The sequence below is a fragment of the Cyclopterus lumpus genome, chromosome 11 (assembly GCF_009769545.1).
Source record: "Cyclopterus lumpus isolate fCycLum1 chromosome 11, fCycLum1.pri, whole genome shotgun sequence".
Lineage (NCBI taxonomy): Eukaryota > Metazoa > Chordata > Actinopteri > Perciformes > Cyclopteridae > Cyclopterus > Cyclopterus lumpus.
This window is the reverse complement of record NC_046976.1, coordinates 12,681,713-12,701,581: the sequence shown is the minus strand read 5'-3', so window position 1 is coordinate 12,701,581 and position 19,869 is coordinate 12,681,713. Positions and strand designations below refer to the sequence as shown.

The 19,869-nt window shown below is 40.7% G+C and overlaps 3 protein-coding genes across 5 annotated transcripts; 2 read left to right on the top strand and 1 right to left on the bottom strand.

Moving 5' to 3' along the window:
- Window positions 1-131: 131 nt before the first annotated feature.
- Window positions 132-6,807, bottom strand: ccdc126 (coiled-coil domain containing 126). Of its 2 annotated transcripts, none has more exons than XM_034546088.1 (3): window positions 6,717-6,807; window positions 1,914-2,634; window positions 132-1,713 (listed from the first exon to the last, which is right to left on the bottom strand). In XM_034546088.1, exons 2-3 carry the CDS (start codon window positions 2,149-2,151, stop codon window positions 1,463-1,465), a joined length of 489 nt encoding a protein of 162 aa, XP_034401979.1. In that variant the 5' UTR covers window positions 2,152-2,634; window positions 6,717-6,807; the 3' UTR covers window positions 132-1,462. The 2 variants fall into 2 exon arrangements, with proteins under 2 accessions (XP_034401979.1, XP_034401978.1); XM_034546087.1 differs by lacking the exon at window positions 6,717-6,807 and adding an exon at window positions 5,569-6,335.
- fam221a (family with sequence similarity 221 member A) lies at window positions 6,245-8,919 on the top strand. The gene is given in 7 exon segments (XM_034546086.1): window positions 6,245-6,499; window positions 6,747-6,920; window positions 7,031-7,221; window positions 7,325-7,398; window positions 7,549-7,681; window positions 8,712-8,729; window positions 8,732-8,919. Coding segments are annotated over 7 exon segments (747 nt in total). The 5' UTR covers window positions 6,245-6,434; the 3' UTR covers window positions 8,824-8,919.
- Window positions 8,920-12,217: 3,298 nt separating this feature from the next.
- Window positions 12,218-19,164, top strand: npy (neuropeptide Y). 2 transcript variants are annotated; one of them, XM_034546089.1, is made up of 3 exons: window positions 12,218-17,266; window positions 17,543-17,730; window positions 18,740-19,164. In XM_034546089.1, the coding sequence occupies exons 2-3, from the start codon at window positions 17,543-17,545 to the stop codon at window positions 18,984-18,986; spliced, it is 435 nt and encodes a 144-aa protein (XP_034401980.1). In that variant the 5' UTR covers window positions 12,218-17,266; the 3' UTR covers window positions 18,987-19,164. The 2 variants fall into 2 exon arrangements, with proteins under 2 accessions (XP_034401980.1, XP_034401981.1); XM_034546090.1 differs by having other exon boundaries at window positions 12,218-17,730; window positions 18,740-18,829; window positions 18,907-19,164.
- The last annotated feature ends 705 nt before the right edge of the window (window positions 19,165-19,869 follow it).

Here is a 19,869-nt window from a genome sequence, read left to right as displayed (position 1 = left end):
AATACAAATGAAATAGTATTAATGACAAATTATTCACTAAGCATGTACATGTTGATGCTGGTTGAGATGGAACTAGTTAATGCACTGGTTCATATTTCATAAAATAGCAATTGATACCCCATGAGGATAGATTATTGTTTCCATCAGGTCAATTTATTAGTAAAGCTATCTCACAGCAGCTGTCACCAACTTTTCTACTTTAGCATTAGGAAGCAAGGAACATTTATGGCATTACTCAATGCAGACAGTCAAAACAGTTTGATACTTCAGTTGAGGCCTTCATGTATTTAGGTCTGTAATGTGTAAGCAACATTTTGAAGCCTTTCCCCTCATGTTTAAGTATGCCACCTACATTGACGTTGTCTCATACAATCCCAAAGTAGTAGAGATGAAAGTATCCCCCATCTTTCTTGTCGCACAAAGTCATCATGTTGATGAGCATCATTATGTGCAAACTAAAGATCTTCTTCCTCTGGGCAGGTGCCATAGTTTCTCAGTATAATGGAAACCATACTCAGAACCAGCAGAAAGTTAATTTATATTCCAGAGCCTGACGTCCACCCTCCTAAAATATCAAAGTTGGATGACCCCAGTATTTTTAGAAAATCTCTAAAGAGTCACAGTGCAACATGAACCCTGAACATGTGTAGCAGTAGGCCAGCCATCTTAACAGCACTGACAGGCTTACGACTGACTACAAAGTACATTCAATGTGCTACACATCTAGTTAAATCATTTATCAACACTCAGCAAGGGAACCATTGATTTTAACTGAGACAAAGTACACAAATGCACACACTCATGTTTACAGTGGCAAATAGGCATCATCCCATCATTTTCTGCATAAACCTCAAACTGCCTTGCAGCAATTGTAAATACACAATTTCACTGCCTGCAGATGGAGTGCAAATAACATTCTTTGGATTATCTCTTACAGATGAACTATACTGCTTAATTATTCTTAAGACTCTGTGTAAGATAAAAGTAGAATCTTCTTTTTACAGTAATTAGCAACTGCACCAACTAAACAGACAAAACAAAAACAGCTGCCCTACCTATCATGTGTACTGTTTAGTTCAGCATTTTGATTTATTGAAGCAGTATTGTATAATAGTTTCCAATTTAGATAGGTGAACATTAAGCCATTTTTATTATAAAGCGTATGAGAATATGGTTCCGTTTATAGAGTCTGAAGATTCAAATATGGCATTAAATCTAAGCCAAACTAAATCAGAAATGCAAATATAAAAAAAATGTGCTACAGTCTTGGTAAAAAATAAATAAATACCAGCATTTCTGAGCTGGCTGAACATTTCTGAGAAGTATCCCAAATGTAACCGTTCTGGATGTATACATGTCTCCCTATTGCTTTTCATTAGTCTGATGTGGTAACATCAGTGATAAATGCTGGGAAAGTGTGATGTGCTCAAAATAATTTTTAATTTTTATATATCTATTAAGACTATGCTCGGTGATGTGGCAGAGGCCTATTGGGGATGTGTGGGTGGAGGTGTGACGTTTCTGGGTGACTGACAGGTGTGTCCTGCTTTGAGGTTTTCTGCAGGGCAGCAGAAGCGGAGGCGAGCACGCCCCCTGCTGTGTGGGAGGTATTTGTGGAGGAGACATTGACCGGCAACTCAATTTTCCCCTCCAGTTTGACCAGTCGAGTTAGAATGTCCTCCAGTAGCACAGCGATAGTCCTCTTAAGATCAGCTGTGTGCGCATGTGAGAGGGAAAGAAAATGAGGGGGAAAAAAACACAAGGAAGAAAATTAATCAATGATCGAGTATGCTCTTTCATCATTTTGAAACCCAATGTTTATAAGCAAGTGATTTAATGGGCAGGAAAAAGAGCAGTAATAAAAGATAATCCATGTATTACATAGCACGTCTCCTGTCCCCCTGAATCCTTACCATAGCCAGCCATGGAGGTTCCCTGCAGCCCTCCTGGTGCATTCTGGTTCTCCTCTGTCAGGACCTTGACGTATCGCCGGCTGAGCTCCAGGATCTGCTCACGTAGCTCGGCGCTACTCTGATGGCGAGGCTGCTGCACAGTGTAACGCAGCAGCATAAGTCCCCACGCCAGGCCAAATACCAGCAGCAGCACACTCAGCTTCTGTGACATGTTCCTCCCCAGGAGTGCACCCAGCATGGTACTGGGCGGGCGAAGGGGAGAGGAGCTGCAGAGGCCCGGTCTTGGGCTGACGGTATTTTCTTGGGTGTGGATATACCAATAAATTGAATATTAGAGTGCTAATTATTCAATTCTGGCAGGGAGATTCTCTTTAATTGGGTCCGCATCTACAAAGAAGTCAAAGTCCAGTGGGAAGTATTCCTAAAGCTGGAGTGGATTTGGTGCCTTGCTCAAGTGAGCTCCAGCAGGACACATGCTTGCATTATACCCATACAGCAATAGAAGTTTCTCTAACCCCTTTAGGTATTCTGCCCCTCCTAAGAGGAGATGAAAAAGTGTTCAGCAACAGCAGAAGCCAGGAAGTGGAACCAGAAGGAAGCTGGCGCCTACAGACACCGGCATTCAGGAGTTTTTGAAAAGGTGCTTTGGCTGCAAGATGTTTAACATCAAATCACCAATGCAGACTGGGCGTTCAGGCAGGGGGTCCGCAGGCATTGTTGACTATGTTGGAGAAGCATACAAAGATAAACAAAGAGATATGATTAACCAAAAGAGAAAAACATAGACATTTGTTTCGTCATTGCTTCCCTTTTTTTGCATGAAGCTTAAATGTTAATTGTGCAACGCTACAATGTCATGAATTGATAGAAGAAACTCATTCTACTATATAACAAAAAACACTATAAGGGTAATTTCTCAAGTCTTTCTGTAACTTCTTCAAAGGCCCACTAAGCATTGTCTTTTTTAGATAAATGCACCAAGATTTTCCAACAAACAAACACCTCTGCATGTGCTGAATGGAAAAAACAAATCTACCTCATCCGTATTTGGCAAGGAGCTAGTGACTACATCAAAGTGGCTAACTAGACTATTTAGCTATTATTAAAGACGGATGTCTTGGCTGCTTTCGGTCAAGGTGCACAATAGCCCACTCATCCACAAACATTGTTCTGCCCTCTGAACTCAGAAACCCGATTACCAGTATAGATTTCATTGGACTCACTTTGCAGCTTCAGATAGACGACAAAGCACCAACCAGAGGGTATTCATTCAATGAGCCAACCTCCACAATGGATATTTGACTGGCAAATGGCCCCTGCATGTGCACTGTGCAGATGCAGGGGAAATTGGGCGATCATTTCTCAGTTTTCACAACTTTGTCACCAAGTTCATTCTCCGCGCTCTCTTTCTCTCTTGGCTGTGGTAATGTCCCTTCCTATTGAAGTCAAAGGGGACAGTGACCGAAGGAATCAATTATGAAAAGAAAGGTAACATAATCCGTTTAGCAATGCTTCCCAGTCTCTATCTACACACGGACACAAACATGTCCTTCCTATGACCCGGTGGCTGTGTTTCAGTGGGCAAGAACTAAAAAGGGAAAGCCCAAGCACGGTGTAACGACTTGATGAAAGTAACAGTTGAAACTGGTCAGAATGCAAAACACGTTGTGACTGACAAACCAGACAAACTTGAGAGCTTTGCCACCCTTTTTAAGTGTTGCAATGTTTAGCTCCTAGTCTCAATCAGGAGCTGGGCAATGTTTTAGCATCACATTATGAAGATAAAAAGTATGAAATTAATTTTCATCACATTTCATAATAAGATGAAAGAAGTCACATTAAGTAATTTGAACCGTTCAAAATAAGGGCCGTGTATTTACAAGAAAACACCCAATGCATGATACAGAGAGTTTTTGCACAATCAAGTACAAATTACATGTCAGGCTGGAGTAGACTTTCTGTGTAGGGTGCTACGTTAACAGATATGGGTGAGCTATTCCAGCACCAGGGAAAATACATCTTTAGGGTGATTGTCTGGGCCTTCCATATGTCTGGCACCAGATCACATCCATCTTTATTTATTAATAGGATTGATGCTTGACAACAACCAGAAGAGTTTTGGGTATTCAGCCACTGTCCCACTGTTAGTCATTTCAGTTATTCACCAGGCAGGATCTATGTTCCATGGGAAGGCACACCATGTGCTGGCTCCGACTCTGACTGCCAGGAACCTCGGTGTGACAATCGACAGTCAACTCTCTCTGACTGCCAACATTACTGCAATAACACGCTCCTGTAGGTACACGCTGTACAACATCAGGAGAATACAACCTCTTCTCACTCAGAAGGCGGCACAAGTTCTGGTCCAGGCTCTGGTCATCTCACGGCTGGACTACTGTAACTCCCTCCTGGCAGGTCTACCTGCTAATGCCATTCGACCTCTACAGCTCATCCAGAATGCAGCTGCTCGACTGGTCTTCAACCTCCTGAAATTTACCCACACTACTCCGCTCCTCCGCGACCTTCACTGGTTACCGGTGGCCGCCCGCATCCGCTTCAAAACATTGGTACTTGCGTACCGTGCTGTGAACAGATCGGGTCCGGTCTACATCCAGGACATGGTCTAACCTCACACCCCAGCTCATTCACTTCGCTCGGCTTCTGCCAATCGGCTTGTAGCTCCTTCACTTCGAGCTAAACACTCAACAAAATCACGACTGTTTGCTGTGCTGGCTCCTCATTGGTGGAACGAGCTCCCCATTGACAGCAGAAAGTCTCTACATCTTCCGTCGCAAATTAAAAACACATCTTTTTCGACTATACCTTGAATAGGGAAGGTAGCGCCGTAGTAGCACTTTAGTAGCACTTAAATGTCCCTTACCGATAGCACTTTGTAGTTTAACGTTATTGAAGAAATTGTACTTGATTCTTGTTGTTCTGAGTTTGGACTCATGGTTTAATGCACTTATTGTAAGTCGCTTTGGATAAAAGCGTCAGCTAAATGACATGTAATGTAATGTAATGTTGGCCACAACCTCATGAATGAATGAATGAATGTTCCACTTGTTTAGGCTGTTTTAGGACTGTTTGAAAATTGCGTACTTAAAAGGGAGGATTGACAATGATAAGGCACACATTGTCATTCAAAATAACTAATCCGGTGGTTAAATATTGGCCACAACAGCTGTCACCTGTGTTTTATCAGCTGGCACTCACCTGACCTGTAGTATAAACTAAAAAGGGATGGATGAGATACAGACATGTATAACAAAGACAAAGACAACGTGCATGATGGACACTGTAATGTTGACTAAATACATAGATTGAATGTATTTAGTCAACTGAACATGTTGATTTGCTAAACTTGACTTAACGACTACATACACAATGTCAAGATACACATGTGATGTGAAATGTAAACTAACACTCGACCAAGGTGAAGTTTCACGACTTTTTTTTTTTTTAAACCTAAAATTATTTTTGAATTATTAGCAGCCGCTCAAAGCTTAGTTGAAGCTATTTCCAACTCCACTAACGGTGAGGTTAGCTCCACATAGTTACAACTTACGTAGCAACGCTCAAACTTGACTGCCAACAAAAAGGCTAAACTATTATATGCAGATGAATCAAATCCCAACAAAAACAGATACTTTACCCCAGCGTGCTGTCTGAGAAGATAGCTGGAGATCGCAGCGGGATTGATCAGGCTACAGAGAAGCAGGGACGAGGCGCATGAGAGCTTCAGCTGCTACCTCTGGCTGACACTGAATGGTGCTTGATGTTTGGGCTGTCGTTCCTCACGCGGGGGATGAACATATCTCGGGAAAGCCTGCTGTCTCCTTAAATAATGTTAGGTACCGAGCAACGCGTTTAGGCGTCAGCTCTCTCTCGCTGCCATTTCAGCATCTTCCTACACGGTGTCGAAAAAACAACGATGTCCTAGCAAGAAGAGGTCGGTAGCTAGGACTGCAAGCGTGTGCAGACTGTCATGGTTCCCCTGAACGTCTACTGGATGCTTCATCACTGTTGCATTATGGGAAATGTATTTACACTGCGCGCTCTCTTTCTCTTGATTTAACGCAAGACGAAAGTAAACATTACACGTTGTACTAAAGTTCTTAGCGTTAGTAGTAACAGTTACTTGGTTTCAGTGCAGGTAAACATTTAACCTGCAGTTAATCCGGTTTACTTTAAACAACAAAACCAAAGCGCTAACTTTTTCAGCTTACTTGAGCTTGTATAGTTCGTGGAAACGTGTTCGGGGTAACATTACTGCTAATGTTACTGTTTGCTTGATTTAAGTTTAGTTAGACACGGTTAGACATAACTTTACTTCTGCCCTCTTCCTCTCTCTATTTCCCTGTGAGTGGATTTGCGTGTTTGCAGTTCACTTTACGACCGCTAGAGGGACGTCTGCAAACATTTCCATGGCAACACAGTAAACCGTGGTAAACAGGAGTTTCCTGCTGTGTGAGACAAAAACGAAAACACCCCACAGCTATTTGTTTCGAATTTTCGACAATGGAGAAAGTATGTCTCAATGAATCAGCTCTACACGCGGTCGATGACTACAGGGAGTACACAAGGTTTGACTCAACGTTATGTTTCAACTCCTGACTTTAGCTCATCTCTGGAGATGTTTTATACACTTGTGATCAAGCGGCCAGCATCTGACATCTAACGTGCTATTTAATGCTAACTACAGAGGAAGGCATGAAGGTTAACAGATAAAGTACAATACAAATGCTACTATAACCCAATATTTCTTTGTTATAAGTAACTGTATATGCCCATAATAATTACCTTTTTTTATTGGTGGTTTGTCTTTTCAAGGATTGTGGGTGATGATGATGGAGGACAACTGTTCACTCCAGAGGAATATGAGGAGTACAAGAGGAAGTTGCTCCCTCAACGAGTGAAAAACAGGCTCTATGTCAGCTTTGGGGTCCCAGGAGGTATCGACTGCAAACTCATTGGTCCCGAAACACTGTGCTTCTGTACACATAGGTAGTACGATTCCCTTATAACACATGAAATCAAGTGTCATCCCTTTCTCGCCACCACACACATAGACGTACATGTATAAACACATTTGTGATTAATATTATTTTCTCCAGATACAAGCAACACAAGACCGACTTTGAGGTGGTCCCCTCTGAGCGGCCCTTAGCCCTACCATGCCAGGTCAGAGTGTGTCCTTGTTCTGCCTACCAGTATGTACCCCAGATTGGGCCAAATCCTGTCCGCTGCAGGTGTAAACACTTTCCTCAGGATCACAGTGAAGCTACTGGCCACTTGTGCAAAACATGTGAGTATGAAATTAGAGAGCAGATTAATTCTAACCCAAAATTATTCACATGAGTCATACAGTATATATGGTTCATGTTCAAGATGAGAATAACATTTTTCAGGCAGTTCCTGTTCTGGGTTCAAGAGCCCCTTCACTTGTGGTTGTGGTCAGCCCAGCTCTGCCCATCAGACGCTGGTAAGTAGAGTCAAACCTTAAACACAGATCCTTTGTGTCAAAAAACACACAGGCTAATAATGGTTGACATAGATTAACAATATTGCTACTATTTGTTCAGTAACATAAAGTTGCTAAATTTGAACTCAAAACATTTTTTCTTTTTCTCAGGTTGAGACAAAACTAGAGAGGGGGGCACGTGGTCAGCCTCTCGGCAGGGATGTCCCTTATGCTGCCATGGGGGGGCTGACAGGGTTCCGCTCCTTATTGGATGGTTATCTCGCTTTGGAAGTCAGCGACACAGGTGAGAACCAGAAATGTACCCTATATGTGACAATTTAATTTGGAATGGAAAGATGCAGTGTAGTTGTCAGTTTTAAACTTGTGTATGTATATACATGTGTGAGAGCTGCTCGTTCCTTGAGGCTCGGTAGGTCTGGAACATCCCATGCATTTGTAGTCAAAAGGAGCAACATCAGCAAGTACAAACTTTTTTTTAGCTCAGACATTCTTTGATTCATGGACTGTTTTGGAGAGTCGGCCTTTGTTAGACTGTTGGAGCAGGTGTGTGTGCATGCATTGCACCAAAGGAGAAGAAAGTTCCTTTAAGCAGCATGCGAGGGCAGCAAAGAGCAGCAAAGAGCAGCACAGCGTCAGTGTTGAATAAGCAAGTCTGCAGAGTAGAGACTCAATCCCTGAAAAGTGTCCAGTGCATCCCTTTGATTTCATTACTACATTGAGGTCGGACCCATACGACATTTGTAGTAGCTCTGTGATGAAGCAAAAGTTCATGCATTTCCATTGGTGCGCGGTTATCTAAGATTTACCTTATTTAAGACATATCTTTAATAATTGGACGATCGGAGGAGAACATATGCATTCAAAGGATGTCCTTTAGCTAATTTAATAAGAGTAAACTTCTGCAGCTTTTTCATCTCTTCTGAAACAATTTGAAATGTAATTAATGATTAAATGTACAACATTAATTACACATGTTGTCACAATTTATGTGTATTTAATTATGTATGATTTAGTAGGTTTTAACTGTTACTTCACAATGTAGCATTTACTTATCACACACAGTGGTTCTGAGTTTGAAATCTCGTGTTCAAAAGACACACCATTGTATGTAACCACTGTAACTTCTATTTTAAAGTTATCACTCATTTTATGAAACACAAGCCTTTACTTTAAACAACATCTGTGTGTCAGATCCTGGTATAGTTAATGCTCAAAATATTGATTTCAAAATAAGTTTCATACCTCCGAGTTACACAGTATTCGCTGCTGCTACCCAATGACGTGATTTTTCATAATCTCTGCCTGTTTTTCAGATCAAGACAGAGAAAATGGCTTCAGGAGAGATGCTCTGCATCAAGGCTTAAAGGAACGTCTACTAAAACATCAAGCTCTGTTCACCGTAAGAGAGAGACCAACAAACAGTGAACACATAAAAGAGCAACATTCGTCTCACAGTCCATCTGTCAAGCTGTCCATTAACTACTGGGCAATAATTACTATGCAAATAAATCATACACCTTTTCTGATTTGTAACATTTAATCTTCGCTTGAAAACATTTTGATTGTTTCACAGCTTAAGTATTTTCTTTTTCAGTGAAGTGTCTGTCTTTGTTAGTGTCGTGACAAAGGGGTACAACCAACTGTCAGCAACAGTAGTTATTAAATCCCATCTCACAACTAAACAATCAACTGAAAACATATTGATCCAATCAGAGCATGGGGAGCGTTACAATTGTGATCCACATTCCCACGTTTGACTTGGAAATCTGGACTTTTAAGACACATCACACTTTGACAAAGCCTGAATGCATTTTAATACATTCTAAAGATGAAATTATTGTGGGTTTATCACATTTGGAGGTAAAGCTTGGTGAGGAGATGTTCAGTATGTTGCGGTGTGAGCTGCAGAAATACTTTGCATAAACACATATATATCTGTAAAAAATAAATAAAAAATAACATGTGAGATTGAGAATATGAAATCCTAACAATTTTAGAATTAATTATTTCAAATTTTTGAATTTTCTGGATAAATGTATTGAATTACAAGGTCATAATCAGTTCAACAACACATAGTCATCTTTATAAATAACTCCTCACGATCATATTTGATACTCTAACTAACCCATATGTGTATTTAGTGCAGTCCCTCTTGATACACACTCCATAAACCGGTCAGTTTACACATCTGAGGTTTGTTTGATTGATGTTATGAGAGAAAGCCTCCCACTTACCATGTCACCAAAATAACACCAGAGGTACGTGTTCAGTGATGAGCGTTTTTAATTTGTAGATACATTTACTGTCTCCGATTGATTAATCCCATTTCTCACGGTAGATCAGCAGTGATGAGAGCTGATTTGAAGCAGGTCATGTTTTCTCCATTGGTGGCCCACTTTCCCGTCTTGAACGAAGAAATAGAATTAACAGGGATCTTAATGAGGATTCACTCCCACTCAAATGTTTCCACTGCAAGGATAGCAAGACTGGCCAGTGCATCTCAAGTCACATGTGTCGTAATGTAAATATCGCCTGAAGGAACTTGGTTGGTGTATGGTTGTGTATGTGTGTGTGTGTGTTTGTGTGTGTGCTAGTCAGCTGAACAGGTGGTTTTCGAGGGAAAGGAAGGGCTAAGTCTCAAAGATGGCATGGATGCACCTGGGTCTCATGGAGCCTGGTGCTGAAGAGGAAGCAAGTGGAAGGGATCCCATCTGAAAGCTGACACTTCAGATTCAGTGTTTATCTACAATGACCATGGTATCAGGTTGCCACAATACAGAAGTATGTACACAAACATTCACAGCGGCATACATACTTTAAACCACTTTAAACCATCCCTTGTTTCCTCTTTGCAACCCAGCAGAGCTTTGATGACTGATAGAATCAAGCATCTTTTAAAGAAACATTTGACCTGCTTCTACCGCATTCACATTTTTACTCACAGAGAAAAACCCAATTAATTTAAGAGGTGAAGGTCTGACAGTTAGTCCCGCGCAAATTACAATTTAGAGTAATTACCTCTCCGTAGCAACCCTGTTTAGGAGGCTACAGGTAAATTACTTTGGCCATTAATTGGAGGGAATGAGTACAACACTTCCCATATCCCCATGGAAACCACGCCCAGCTTGACTGACAGATTCAACATTACAGATCAGGACATGAGCACAGAAGATTAAATTGGCAATTATTGTGCAAGGAAACACTTAAATACCCCAGTGACAGTTGTGGTAGGCACACCTTGAGACAAACAACACACTCCCCTAATTTACCCACAGAGAGAGAGAGAAGTAACAAACTCAGGGGCACAGAGAGACACAACATACTCTCAAGTACCGACAAATCACTTGAAACTGTGAGATCACTCGGAGGGAAAGTACAACAAAAGAAATTCGAAAATACTTAAAAAGTTGGACAAGCTACTTCATTACTGTATAGCCCAAGTGGATGTGAAAGCCAAAAGTATGTTCGCCATATAAACTTTACACGGTCATGTTGGAAAAATAAATCTGTTATTGCGGATAAAAAAATATGAAATAAGTAAATATCTAAATGACACATAAGGCCTGCCATGCTTTAGGGCGTATTAATATAGTCTAATATACTTTACCATACTAAGAGAATAATGAACACAAGCAGGATTTATCCCAAAGTAACCCAGTAATTTCCAAATGTAAAGGTGAATTAGTTTTTTATGTAATAATTATTGTGCACATAACATAACATTATTGTCAATGGATGTTCACTACTTAAGCTCTATTGTCACAGCTTTTTTTCTTTTATTTGCCAAACTTTGAATCAGGTTTTAATAGAATATGGACCACTAAAATGTTCAAATCCAACTCAAACTAGAATATTCTCTTTCCTCCAAATACCCTATTCTGATTATCAGGACAGATCTATTTAGGACAGAACTTACGCAAACAAAATACAGCTTGTTCTGTTTCTAAGAAGAACAAAAAAACCCGTCACAAACTCTTAAAAGCGAAGCCAAATCCTACGTATGACTTTGACACATTGGACACATTGGATGTGTGTGTGTGTTCCCTCTCTTTTGTGGTAGAAACAGTGGGAAATTGACAGTGCAGCTACTTCATAGAGGCTCCGCTTCGATCCCCTCCGGTGTCGACAGACTCCGAGAGGGGGATGGAGAGCGGGTCGTGAGAAATAGATTTTGCTTTTTTTTACAAAGCACAGTGATAACAAACATAATGGGATGTTGTATAGCGAGGTTAAATCAATAGTAATGTTTGCCTAACCGAAGTGTGTTTAAACGCATGCAGCCGAATGCACACGCTCATGGAGTTCATATGACCAGAAAGACACGCACATGGCATACTGTAGGTTTGATAGAGAGGAATTCGTGCTAATAATTATTGTTTTGGGATTCCTATTTCATTAATGCCAATTTAAGAGCTATCTGTGAGTGATTTTTAACTCACTCTAAAGACTGGACGTTGTCTGGAGTTCACCAATTTGATATTAATTTAGAATCTCGCTAACTCTAACAAAATTACCTCACATGTCCATTAAATGTACGGCCAGCAGCCAGTTAGCTTATGTTAGCTAAAAATGTATTTCACGCCTCTAAAATGTCCTTCACACTCTGCCTGAACACAGTAAAAAGCTCCTTATTAAACAAACACGATGCAACATGTTAATTAGTCAGCTTTAGTGGAGCTCGTAGCAGATTGTGTTGCCTTTGGACTTTGGGCCAGGCTAGCTGCTTTATGCTACACTAAGCTAAGCTAACAGGCTGCTGGATGTGCCTCGACATTTCCTCACACACACGAGTGGTATTGATCTTTTTATTTAATTCTCATTAAGAAAGCAACCAAGAATATATCTCAAAGTTATTCCATAAAAGCACTTTAAACTGTGTGCTCTTACGTCATTTTTGACCTTGTTGTAATTTAAACAATACCATTTCTGATCATTAAAGCATTAATACATCACGTACTTAAACTTCAGAGCATTTCCTAATAACAATACTGCACTTGTAATTAAAATGTATCTGTAGCTGTTGCTTCAGTGTGAGAGTGTAGTGTTCTCCTCGTGAGTATGTCCATGTGTGTTTCTGCTCATATAAATTTAGCATCATGCACCGGCATAATAGATTTAAATCTGCAATTGCATTTGATTTGCAGAACAAGTATTTGGACACACCGCAATGAGGAAATCATGAATGCGATGATGATGCTTTCAACTGCTTAAATCATACATTTCCCCTCCATTATCAGGTCCCTCTGCAGTGATGCTTGCATCTCGCGTGGTGTTCAACATGCTCAGACTCTTTTGATCTTTGCCAAATAGCTGTAAAGGGGATATGCAAAGTGTATTCAGCAAGCACGTTATGTTAAAATATGAAACCACTTTGGGCATCGTGACGTCCTTCTTCACTTCACATTTCTCCATAAACATTGAAGCACATGTTAAGTGATGAAGGTTTTTAAGAGGTCTTGAAGGAGCACTTATATCAGCTTAATTAGCATCTGAATGTATATTAATTAATATTTAATGTCTTGGAGGTTCCAGTAACACACAAACACTCTGACATGACCATGACACATCCAGAGTATTGTGGTCTCACATAGGTCACAACAGTTATTAAACTAAAGTTTCAAGCCCTTTGACGTGGTAACAACTTTCATCAGGTAGCCTAATATCAAGGCTCTGGACTCTGACCTGCACACCTGAGCCGAACCAACCTGTCACAGTGTTGGCTCGACCTTCTGGACACCTGTCAATCAAAAGACCTTCTATGACGTCACTCTTGACGTGACATTTGTGCTGCGTTCATCCGAGGAGCAGATGTGGCAGTGACACATTACACACAAACATACACACACACACACACTCACACACACACACAACACACACACACACACAGAAAATAGCGAGAGACATCGAGGGAAGAGGTAAAGACAGGTACACACTGAGACTAGATAGAGTGGCTCTTATAGCAGCGGGAGATTAATTAGAGAGACAGAAGAACAAATGAGAAAACGACAAAGGACATAATTTCTTGTTATTTCCTCATTGAGCAGTTGTCAGCACTGTATTTACTCTGAACTGAGAGTGGAGGAGAGAGAACTTGTGTTCTTTGAGATGCTATATAGTTCAGTAATTGCTTGTGAAGGCTGTCAATTAATGTCAAAGCCAAAACAAAGGAAAACAGTTTGGGGACTTGCTTCTTTGAAGTGATGATAGCTAATGGCTCAGAGAAGTGGGTAGCAAAAAGTATACTTCTTGGATGGGAGACCAGTTCTTTAAAAGCAAGCCAACTATTGTTGTAATTTATGCAAACAACATTGAATCAGTAATAAAAGCTAAAATATGTTTATTTCTAATTTATTTTACGATGCAACACAGCTCAACTCAAGATAAAATATGTGGTAATCTGGTTGTTTCAATTGATTTAATTAAATACAAAAATCCCTTGAATATGAACGTAATATAAGGACCTCTTTTTACTCAAATCACCTTCAGTTTGAAGCTACAGCCCACAAAGCCAAACAGGGGGCTGCTGATGCTCTATCTAAGTAATAGTAGTGCTTGCTTACCAGAAGTAACACATTGTCACCGTACCACAATAGCGTAGGAAATAGCAGCAATTTAGATGTCAGACGTCTGTGTGAAAGAGTAATAGCCAAGAAAGAACCAAAGCTGTTTGAGATTTTGCCTTTTTTTCACTTGTCTTCCAGTCCGTTTTCATGCAACTGCCTCAGAGAGAACCATACAGGCTTGTCAGTATTTGCTTTTATAGTTGTACACACTGTAAATTCGAAGAGTGTGACTCACATCGGCAGAAGATTACAGCCGGCCTTTTCATCTTAACAAATCTTGGAAGATAACTTATTGTCCAAACCAGGAGGCTGATGGGAGGAGTGGGAAAAAGATTTGCATTTAAACAGCTCGCTCTCTAAAGGAGTTGTTCTCCACAGAAATTATTTCGTCAAACCGAGAAATTGTCTTACACAGCATTTACCAAAAGGTGGTAGATTTAGAGCGGCAAGATATCCCCGTTACATTAATTGTATAGGTATTTTGATTATTAAAATTAGCGTAAACAACCAGGACTGTATTGGAGATGAGAGGAAGCTTTTATTTTATGAGCATTGATAGTAGGTGATGTTGATCAAATTAGAAGACCACATTTCTTCTGAACCCCATTCGCTCTGTCACATTTGTCTCCACCGGAAGAACGACATCCTATTCCTCTTTGTGCTACACAGAAATCCAGCAGATTTCTCCTTAATTCTGATGTGGTTGTCAGAGCCCTTTTAATTATAGAACATGCTTTACATCTTTAATGAATATAATACAGGCTGAGACTGATACCATCCCAAGCATGGACTAATCCACTGTATGTGTAGTAGATTAACACTGCACATTTCGGGAAAGCATCTTCCAACTGCATGGTCTTAAGTTGATTTTATTGATTGTTACATTTTGACTCACTCTCAAGACATACAATAAAGACCCGCCTTGAGCCACCCAGGACTCATGGTGTAAAAAGCAATGAAGAGGGTCAAGTCAGTGTTATGTTCACAATCATTTCACCAATATTCCACAATGCACGTGATGATTCACTGATTCACATTTCAACATTTTATTCAATCTGGATAGGATTTATTTTATTTATTTTTTTAAGTTATTTTATCTTCGAAACTTCTCTTTCTGTCTGTCTAAAAACTGTTTGGCTAATGGTGGAAACGATGCGCGCTGTTCAAAAAGCTTGAATCCATCCGTAAAGATGTGGATTTGTCTGTGTCTGTTTCCTCATCCACTCTGTGACGAGCATATTTCTTTTGGGATTCATCCATTGTTTGTTCTTTCACATTTTGCTCCACCTTTCATAAACAAGGTTTTGAAAGGAAATGTTCACTCTATAATTTTTCGCCATGCTCGTGCTGGGACTCTTGGGATGAAAACATACGGTCTTCCGCTTTAACATTTATACTGGATGGATCGGAATACATTCACGTTCCCTTCAGGATAAATTGTATGCATTGTACTATGATGATTACTTGTGTTTTTTTTAGATACTGAGGTAAAGGACCAATTACTTGCAAAATGCATGCTAAACTAAGATGGTGCACATGGTAACATAATAGTCTTCCCAATTAGACACATTAGGCAGTCGTTTTGAGCATGTTACCAAGGAAGCATTAGCATTTCGCTCAATACACCACTTGCCTGAGGACAGCCTCACAAAGCTGCAAGACTGAAGACTCCCATGACTTGTTCTCAGCTATAACCCATCATGGCCTCTTCTATTTTAGCCTCTCCGCTTCAAGAATCAATCTTAAACTGTCACCTGTGTCTTAAACCTTGGAGCTCATACATATATTACTGAGTTCAAAGTCACTTTACTCTGACACTGGTGTTTAAGCAAACATGAACTGACCTCTCAACTTAGTCGACGTGCTTCATGCATCTGCTTCATTCACATGACAGGCACTCGTAGCCGCAAGCTGTTTGCTTTAAAAGGTGTTATACCTATTGAAGTGAGCCACTGAGTGTGTGCGTGTGTGTGTGTGTGTCTCCTGAAGAGGACTAGAAGTTCTAATTCCTGCCTGCGATCAACATGATTCCATGTTCTCTCACTTGTGTCTCATTCCTCATCTCCCCCTTAACATCCTGTGTTATACAAAAAGCCCTTAACGCATCCTCTGCGCTACTTAAAAAGCAGCAATGCTGAAGAATGCTGATTTTTGATAGATTATATGGCTGCGAGTCGATATACAAAAGGATTATGAATAGCATGTAAATGAAGCACTGGGTGACACGGATTCATTTGAAGTGCTATTTGGCTTTTTCTTATTAAGTGGTTTTCTAGGAGATTGGGCTCTTCACTGGCGTGTCTTGATATTCATGTTAGGCCTTTTGTTCACGTTTGAGTGTCCCAGTCTCTCTTTTCTGATGGAATGAGCTGCGATATACAAAATTAGTGGACCGATTCAGTCGAACAGCGAGTCAAAAAAGGGCCTCATGTACATGTGAGTCTGTTTGAGATCTTTTTATTCCAGATCACCCGAGGCGTTCTTTTTGGAGTTTCTTTTGGTAAGGAGGATTCATTTGAAGTTCGCCCACAGTATCACATCACTGGCATTCTTTTGTGACCTCAGGTGGGATTATTGATCTCATTATATGCAGAAGAACCGCTACTTGATTGTGAAATGATTTATCACCGTCTTCCTCACAGGGACAACTCATATAAACACCAAAACATCACTCAGCATGTGTGTATCAATCTGTTTCGCAGTGTCAGTTATTATGAGGGTGTTGCAAATGTGTGTTGTTTCTGTTTATGTACACACACATACACACCAGCATGTGAGAATAGAATCTTACATGACTTGTTAGAGTTACATTAACAACACAGTGAATTAGTTTAGCAAAGTGCTTAACAGTGACTTTGTTGTGAATTTACCAGACTTTCTGTATTGTTTACTACAATATATGCAACGTTCTAAGGACATTAGTCGCATTGGGTTGAATCCTAAAATTATATTATAGCAGCTTGATTGGCCACATTCTTTAAAAAACGAATTAATCCCTAATCCCTTTCGATTTGTAGGAAAAAGGCTTATTAACTGGTTCTAATTTTAGTTTGCAATATTCTACGTCTTTTAAAATTTGTGTAAACAGTTTAGTTTTTTTTTTTTTTAAATCCCATTGATGACAGCATCACTGGTGACGTTCACGTGAAGAAAGGAGACTTGCGCTAAACGGAGTGCAGCTCTGACGCATATTTCTGCAGCGTGTCTGGCGCACAGGTATAAAACCCAGCGCGCAACAAGCGCCCAGAAGAACAGGAGAGAGACCTCAGGACAAACGCAACTCTCCCTCTAATCCTCTAGGAAATGTAAGTACCTTGATATTTCATTTACAAAAACCTTGACTATATTATTGACAGGAAACTTTATCAAAGTCTCTAGACATGCCTCTATAGTTGCAGCTTCAACAGTCTTTACATGTTTGTTTGTTTTCACTACCAATTAGACTTTTTTTTCCTCAACAACAAACATGATCACAATGAATAATTCATCTAGAAACCGAACAGGCGATGTAAAGCACAGCGGAACAAGTCTCCAGAGATGTGGCATGGACTAACAGATGTGACTTGTTTCCACGCCACCAGATGCACCCTAACGTGATGAGCTGGCTGGGGACTCTGGGGTTCCTGCTGTGGGCGCTGCTCTGCCTGGGCGCCCTGACGGAGGGATACCCGGTGAAACCGGAGAACCCTGGGGATGACGCCCCGGCGGAGGATCTGGCCAAGTACTACTCAGCCCTGAGGCACTACATCAACCTCATCACGAGACAGAGGTAGGCGGACTAATTACACCTCTTTGCAAGAACAGAATCGAATAGAAGGCATTTATTAACAGAGCTGGAGTCATTTCACTTCCGTTTTAAAACGATTACATGCTTTGCAATGTGTATTTTTCTCAAATGACTTCTATTGGTCCCCACATCATTATAGTCTATTTAATCAATTCATTATATTCTCCAATTCTAGAAAAATGCAAACCCCATTGAATATAATGAGATGACTGCTATCAAATAAAACAGTATATATTCTTACACTTTGAGCCATTTAAATCAATAACCCTTAATACGGTGCAAGATAAAAAAATATGCAGAATGCAGGATGTTAAGTTTGGTGGATTGTTTATCATCATGCCTGCGAGGTATGCAAAAGAAATTATATAATTTGAGAAAATAGTCAATTCTACTGTTTACTAACAATGGTCTTTATACGAAACTTTCTGCAAGATTTGTCATTTCCTAATATATTATGTTCTTGACATGGTAATCTGAAAAAAGTGTACCGCAAACTTTTACATTAAACAAAGTTGATCTAAAGTGTTGCCATTGGAGCTGCAAGACTATGTCCTGCAGGTCTGCCTGCAGTCTTTCTTTACAGCATGTGACAGAGCTGCCCATCTATCAAAAACCTGAGGGGAAATCACTCCATGCCAGCATGGCGTGTCCATCACCCACCGTGTTCCGCTTTCTTCTGAATGTCAGAGGCTTGCATGCCGGCTGCAGACTTCAAGCCACGCTGCGGAGTTTATCATCTGAGGGACAGAGAAGGAAATATGAGCGCCTGCAATGCAACTCATGTCTGCCCCTGCAGGGTCTCGGTCTGACTGTATTCAGTCGTCACTGAGATTATAATTGGATTCATGACAAACTAATATATTATGTATTTACTTAATTAATCTCTCTCTCTGCTATCAAAAGGTCCGTGTTGATGCTGAGCCCTTTAAAGTGATGTCCGTATAAGTGCCTGCATGTAATTCTCTCTTTTTTTTGGGGGGGGGGGTCTCAGGTATGGAAAGAGGTCCAGTCCTGAGATTCTGGACACGCTGGTCTCAGAGCTGCTGTTGAAGGAAAGCACAGACACGCTCCCACAGTCAAGGTGTGTGTACAACTGTGAGCGGGACGTTGTCGTAACTCACAGGAAGCTGAACGTGTCCTTTGCTCCTCTCTCCCCAGATACGACGCGTCATTGTGGTGATGTTGTCAACAGGCTTGCCTCCACCTTCACTGCTGCCCCGCTGCCGCTGATTTTCTGACCTCTATGACCACCCTGCCTCGGCCCCGTTTACCTTCACGAGCCGTATATTCAATCCCATCTCCTTGCCCATCGGCGGCAGTCACAACTGCTTATACTTTTGTAAATAGTTTATTCAGAGTTACCATCTGTGAATTATGAACGTCAAGTGGGGGATGGAATGTTTATTGTGTTGTATAATCGTGCTATTAAAGATTAATTGTTTGAAGGAATGTACGTCTGTGATTTTGTTTGATAGATCTGATTTTAAGCAGAAACTCAAACTATTTCGAAATGTCATGAGCATATTTATGGGGGCAAATTGAGCAATGATTGATGGCGGACATTGTGTTATTTATTACATGTGATTAATCATTCGATATAAATGTCAGTAAAAGTACAGGTTAGAAAGCACATTAGTCCTGAATGTTGTGCTGATGTCAAAATTATGTTTTCTCATAATGACAAGATCAAGTGTGTGCTTGCTGAGCCGCACCTTGCCTTCCAACTGAAATCCACGACGGTAGCTGCTCGTAGAGCTCGATGCTACTGGATGATGGGGCGAAAACACATTTCAATGGTGCCGTGTGAGCATGAATGGTCCCGTAAAAGCGAAAATGGTCAGAAGACATCAGTCAATTTGAAGCTGCCAGTTGTGTCGCTAATGGCGCTCTCTTGTGGCCATGAGGATGAGTACCCACTCTGAAACTAAATGGAGGGAGAAATGGCATTTCCAGTAGCATTATTGCAATTACACGAGTGGTTAGCCTACCGCGACATGACATCAAACCAGCCCATAGAATACCAATCAAGCAGCTAAGAGGCACTGCAGACACACAGTCTGCAATGGAAATTAGACAACCCAAAAGGCCGGAAACAGCATTCATAGGCGGCCCCTGGAGTTA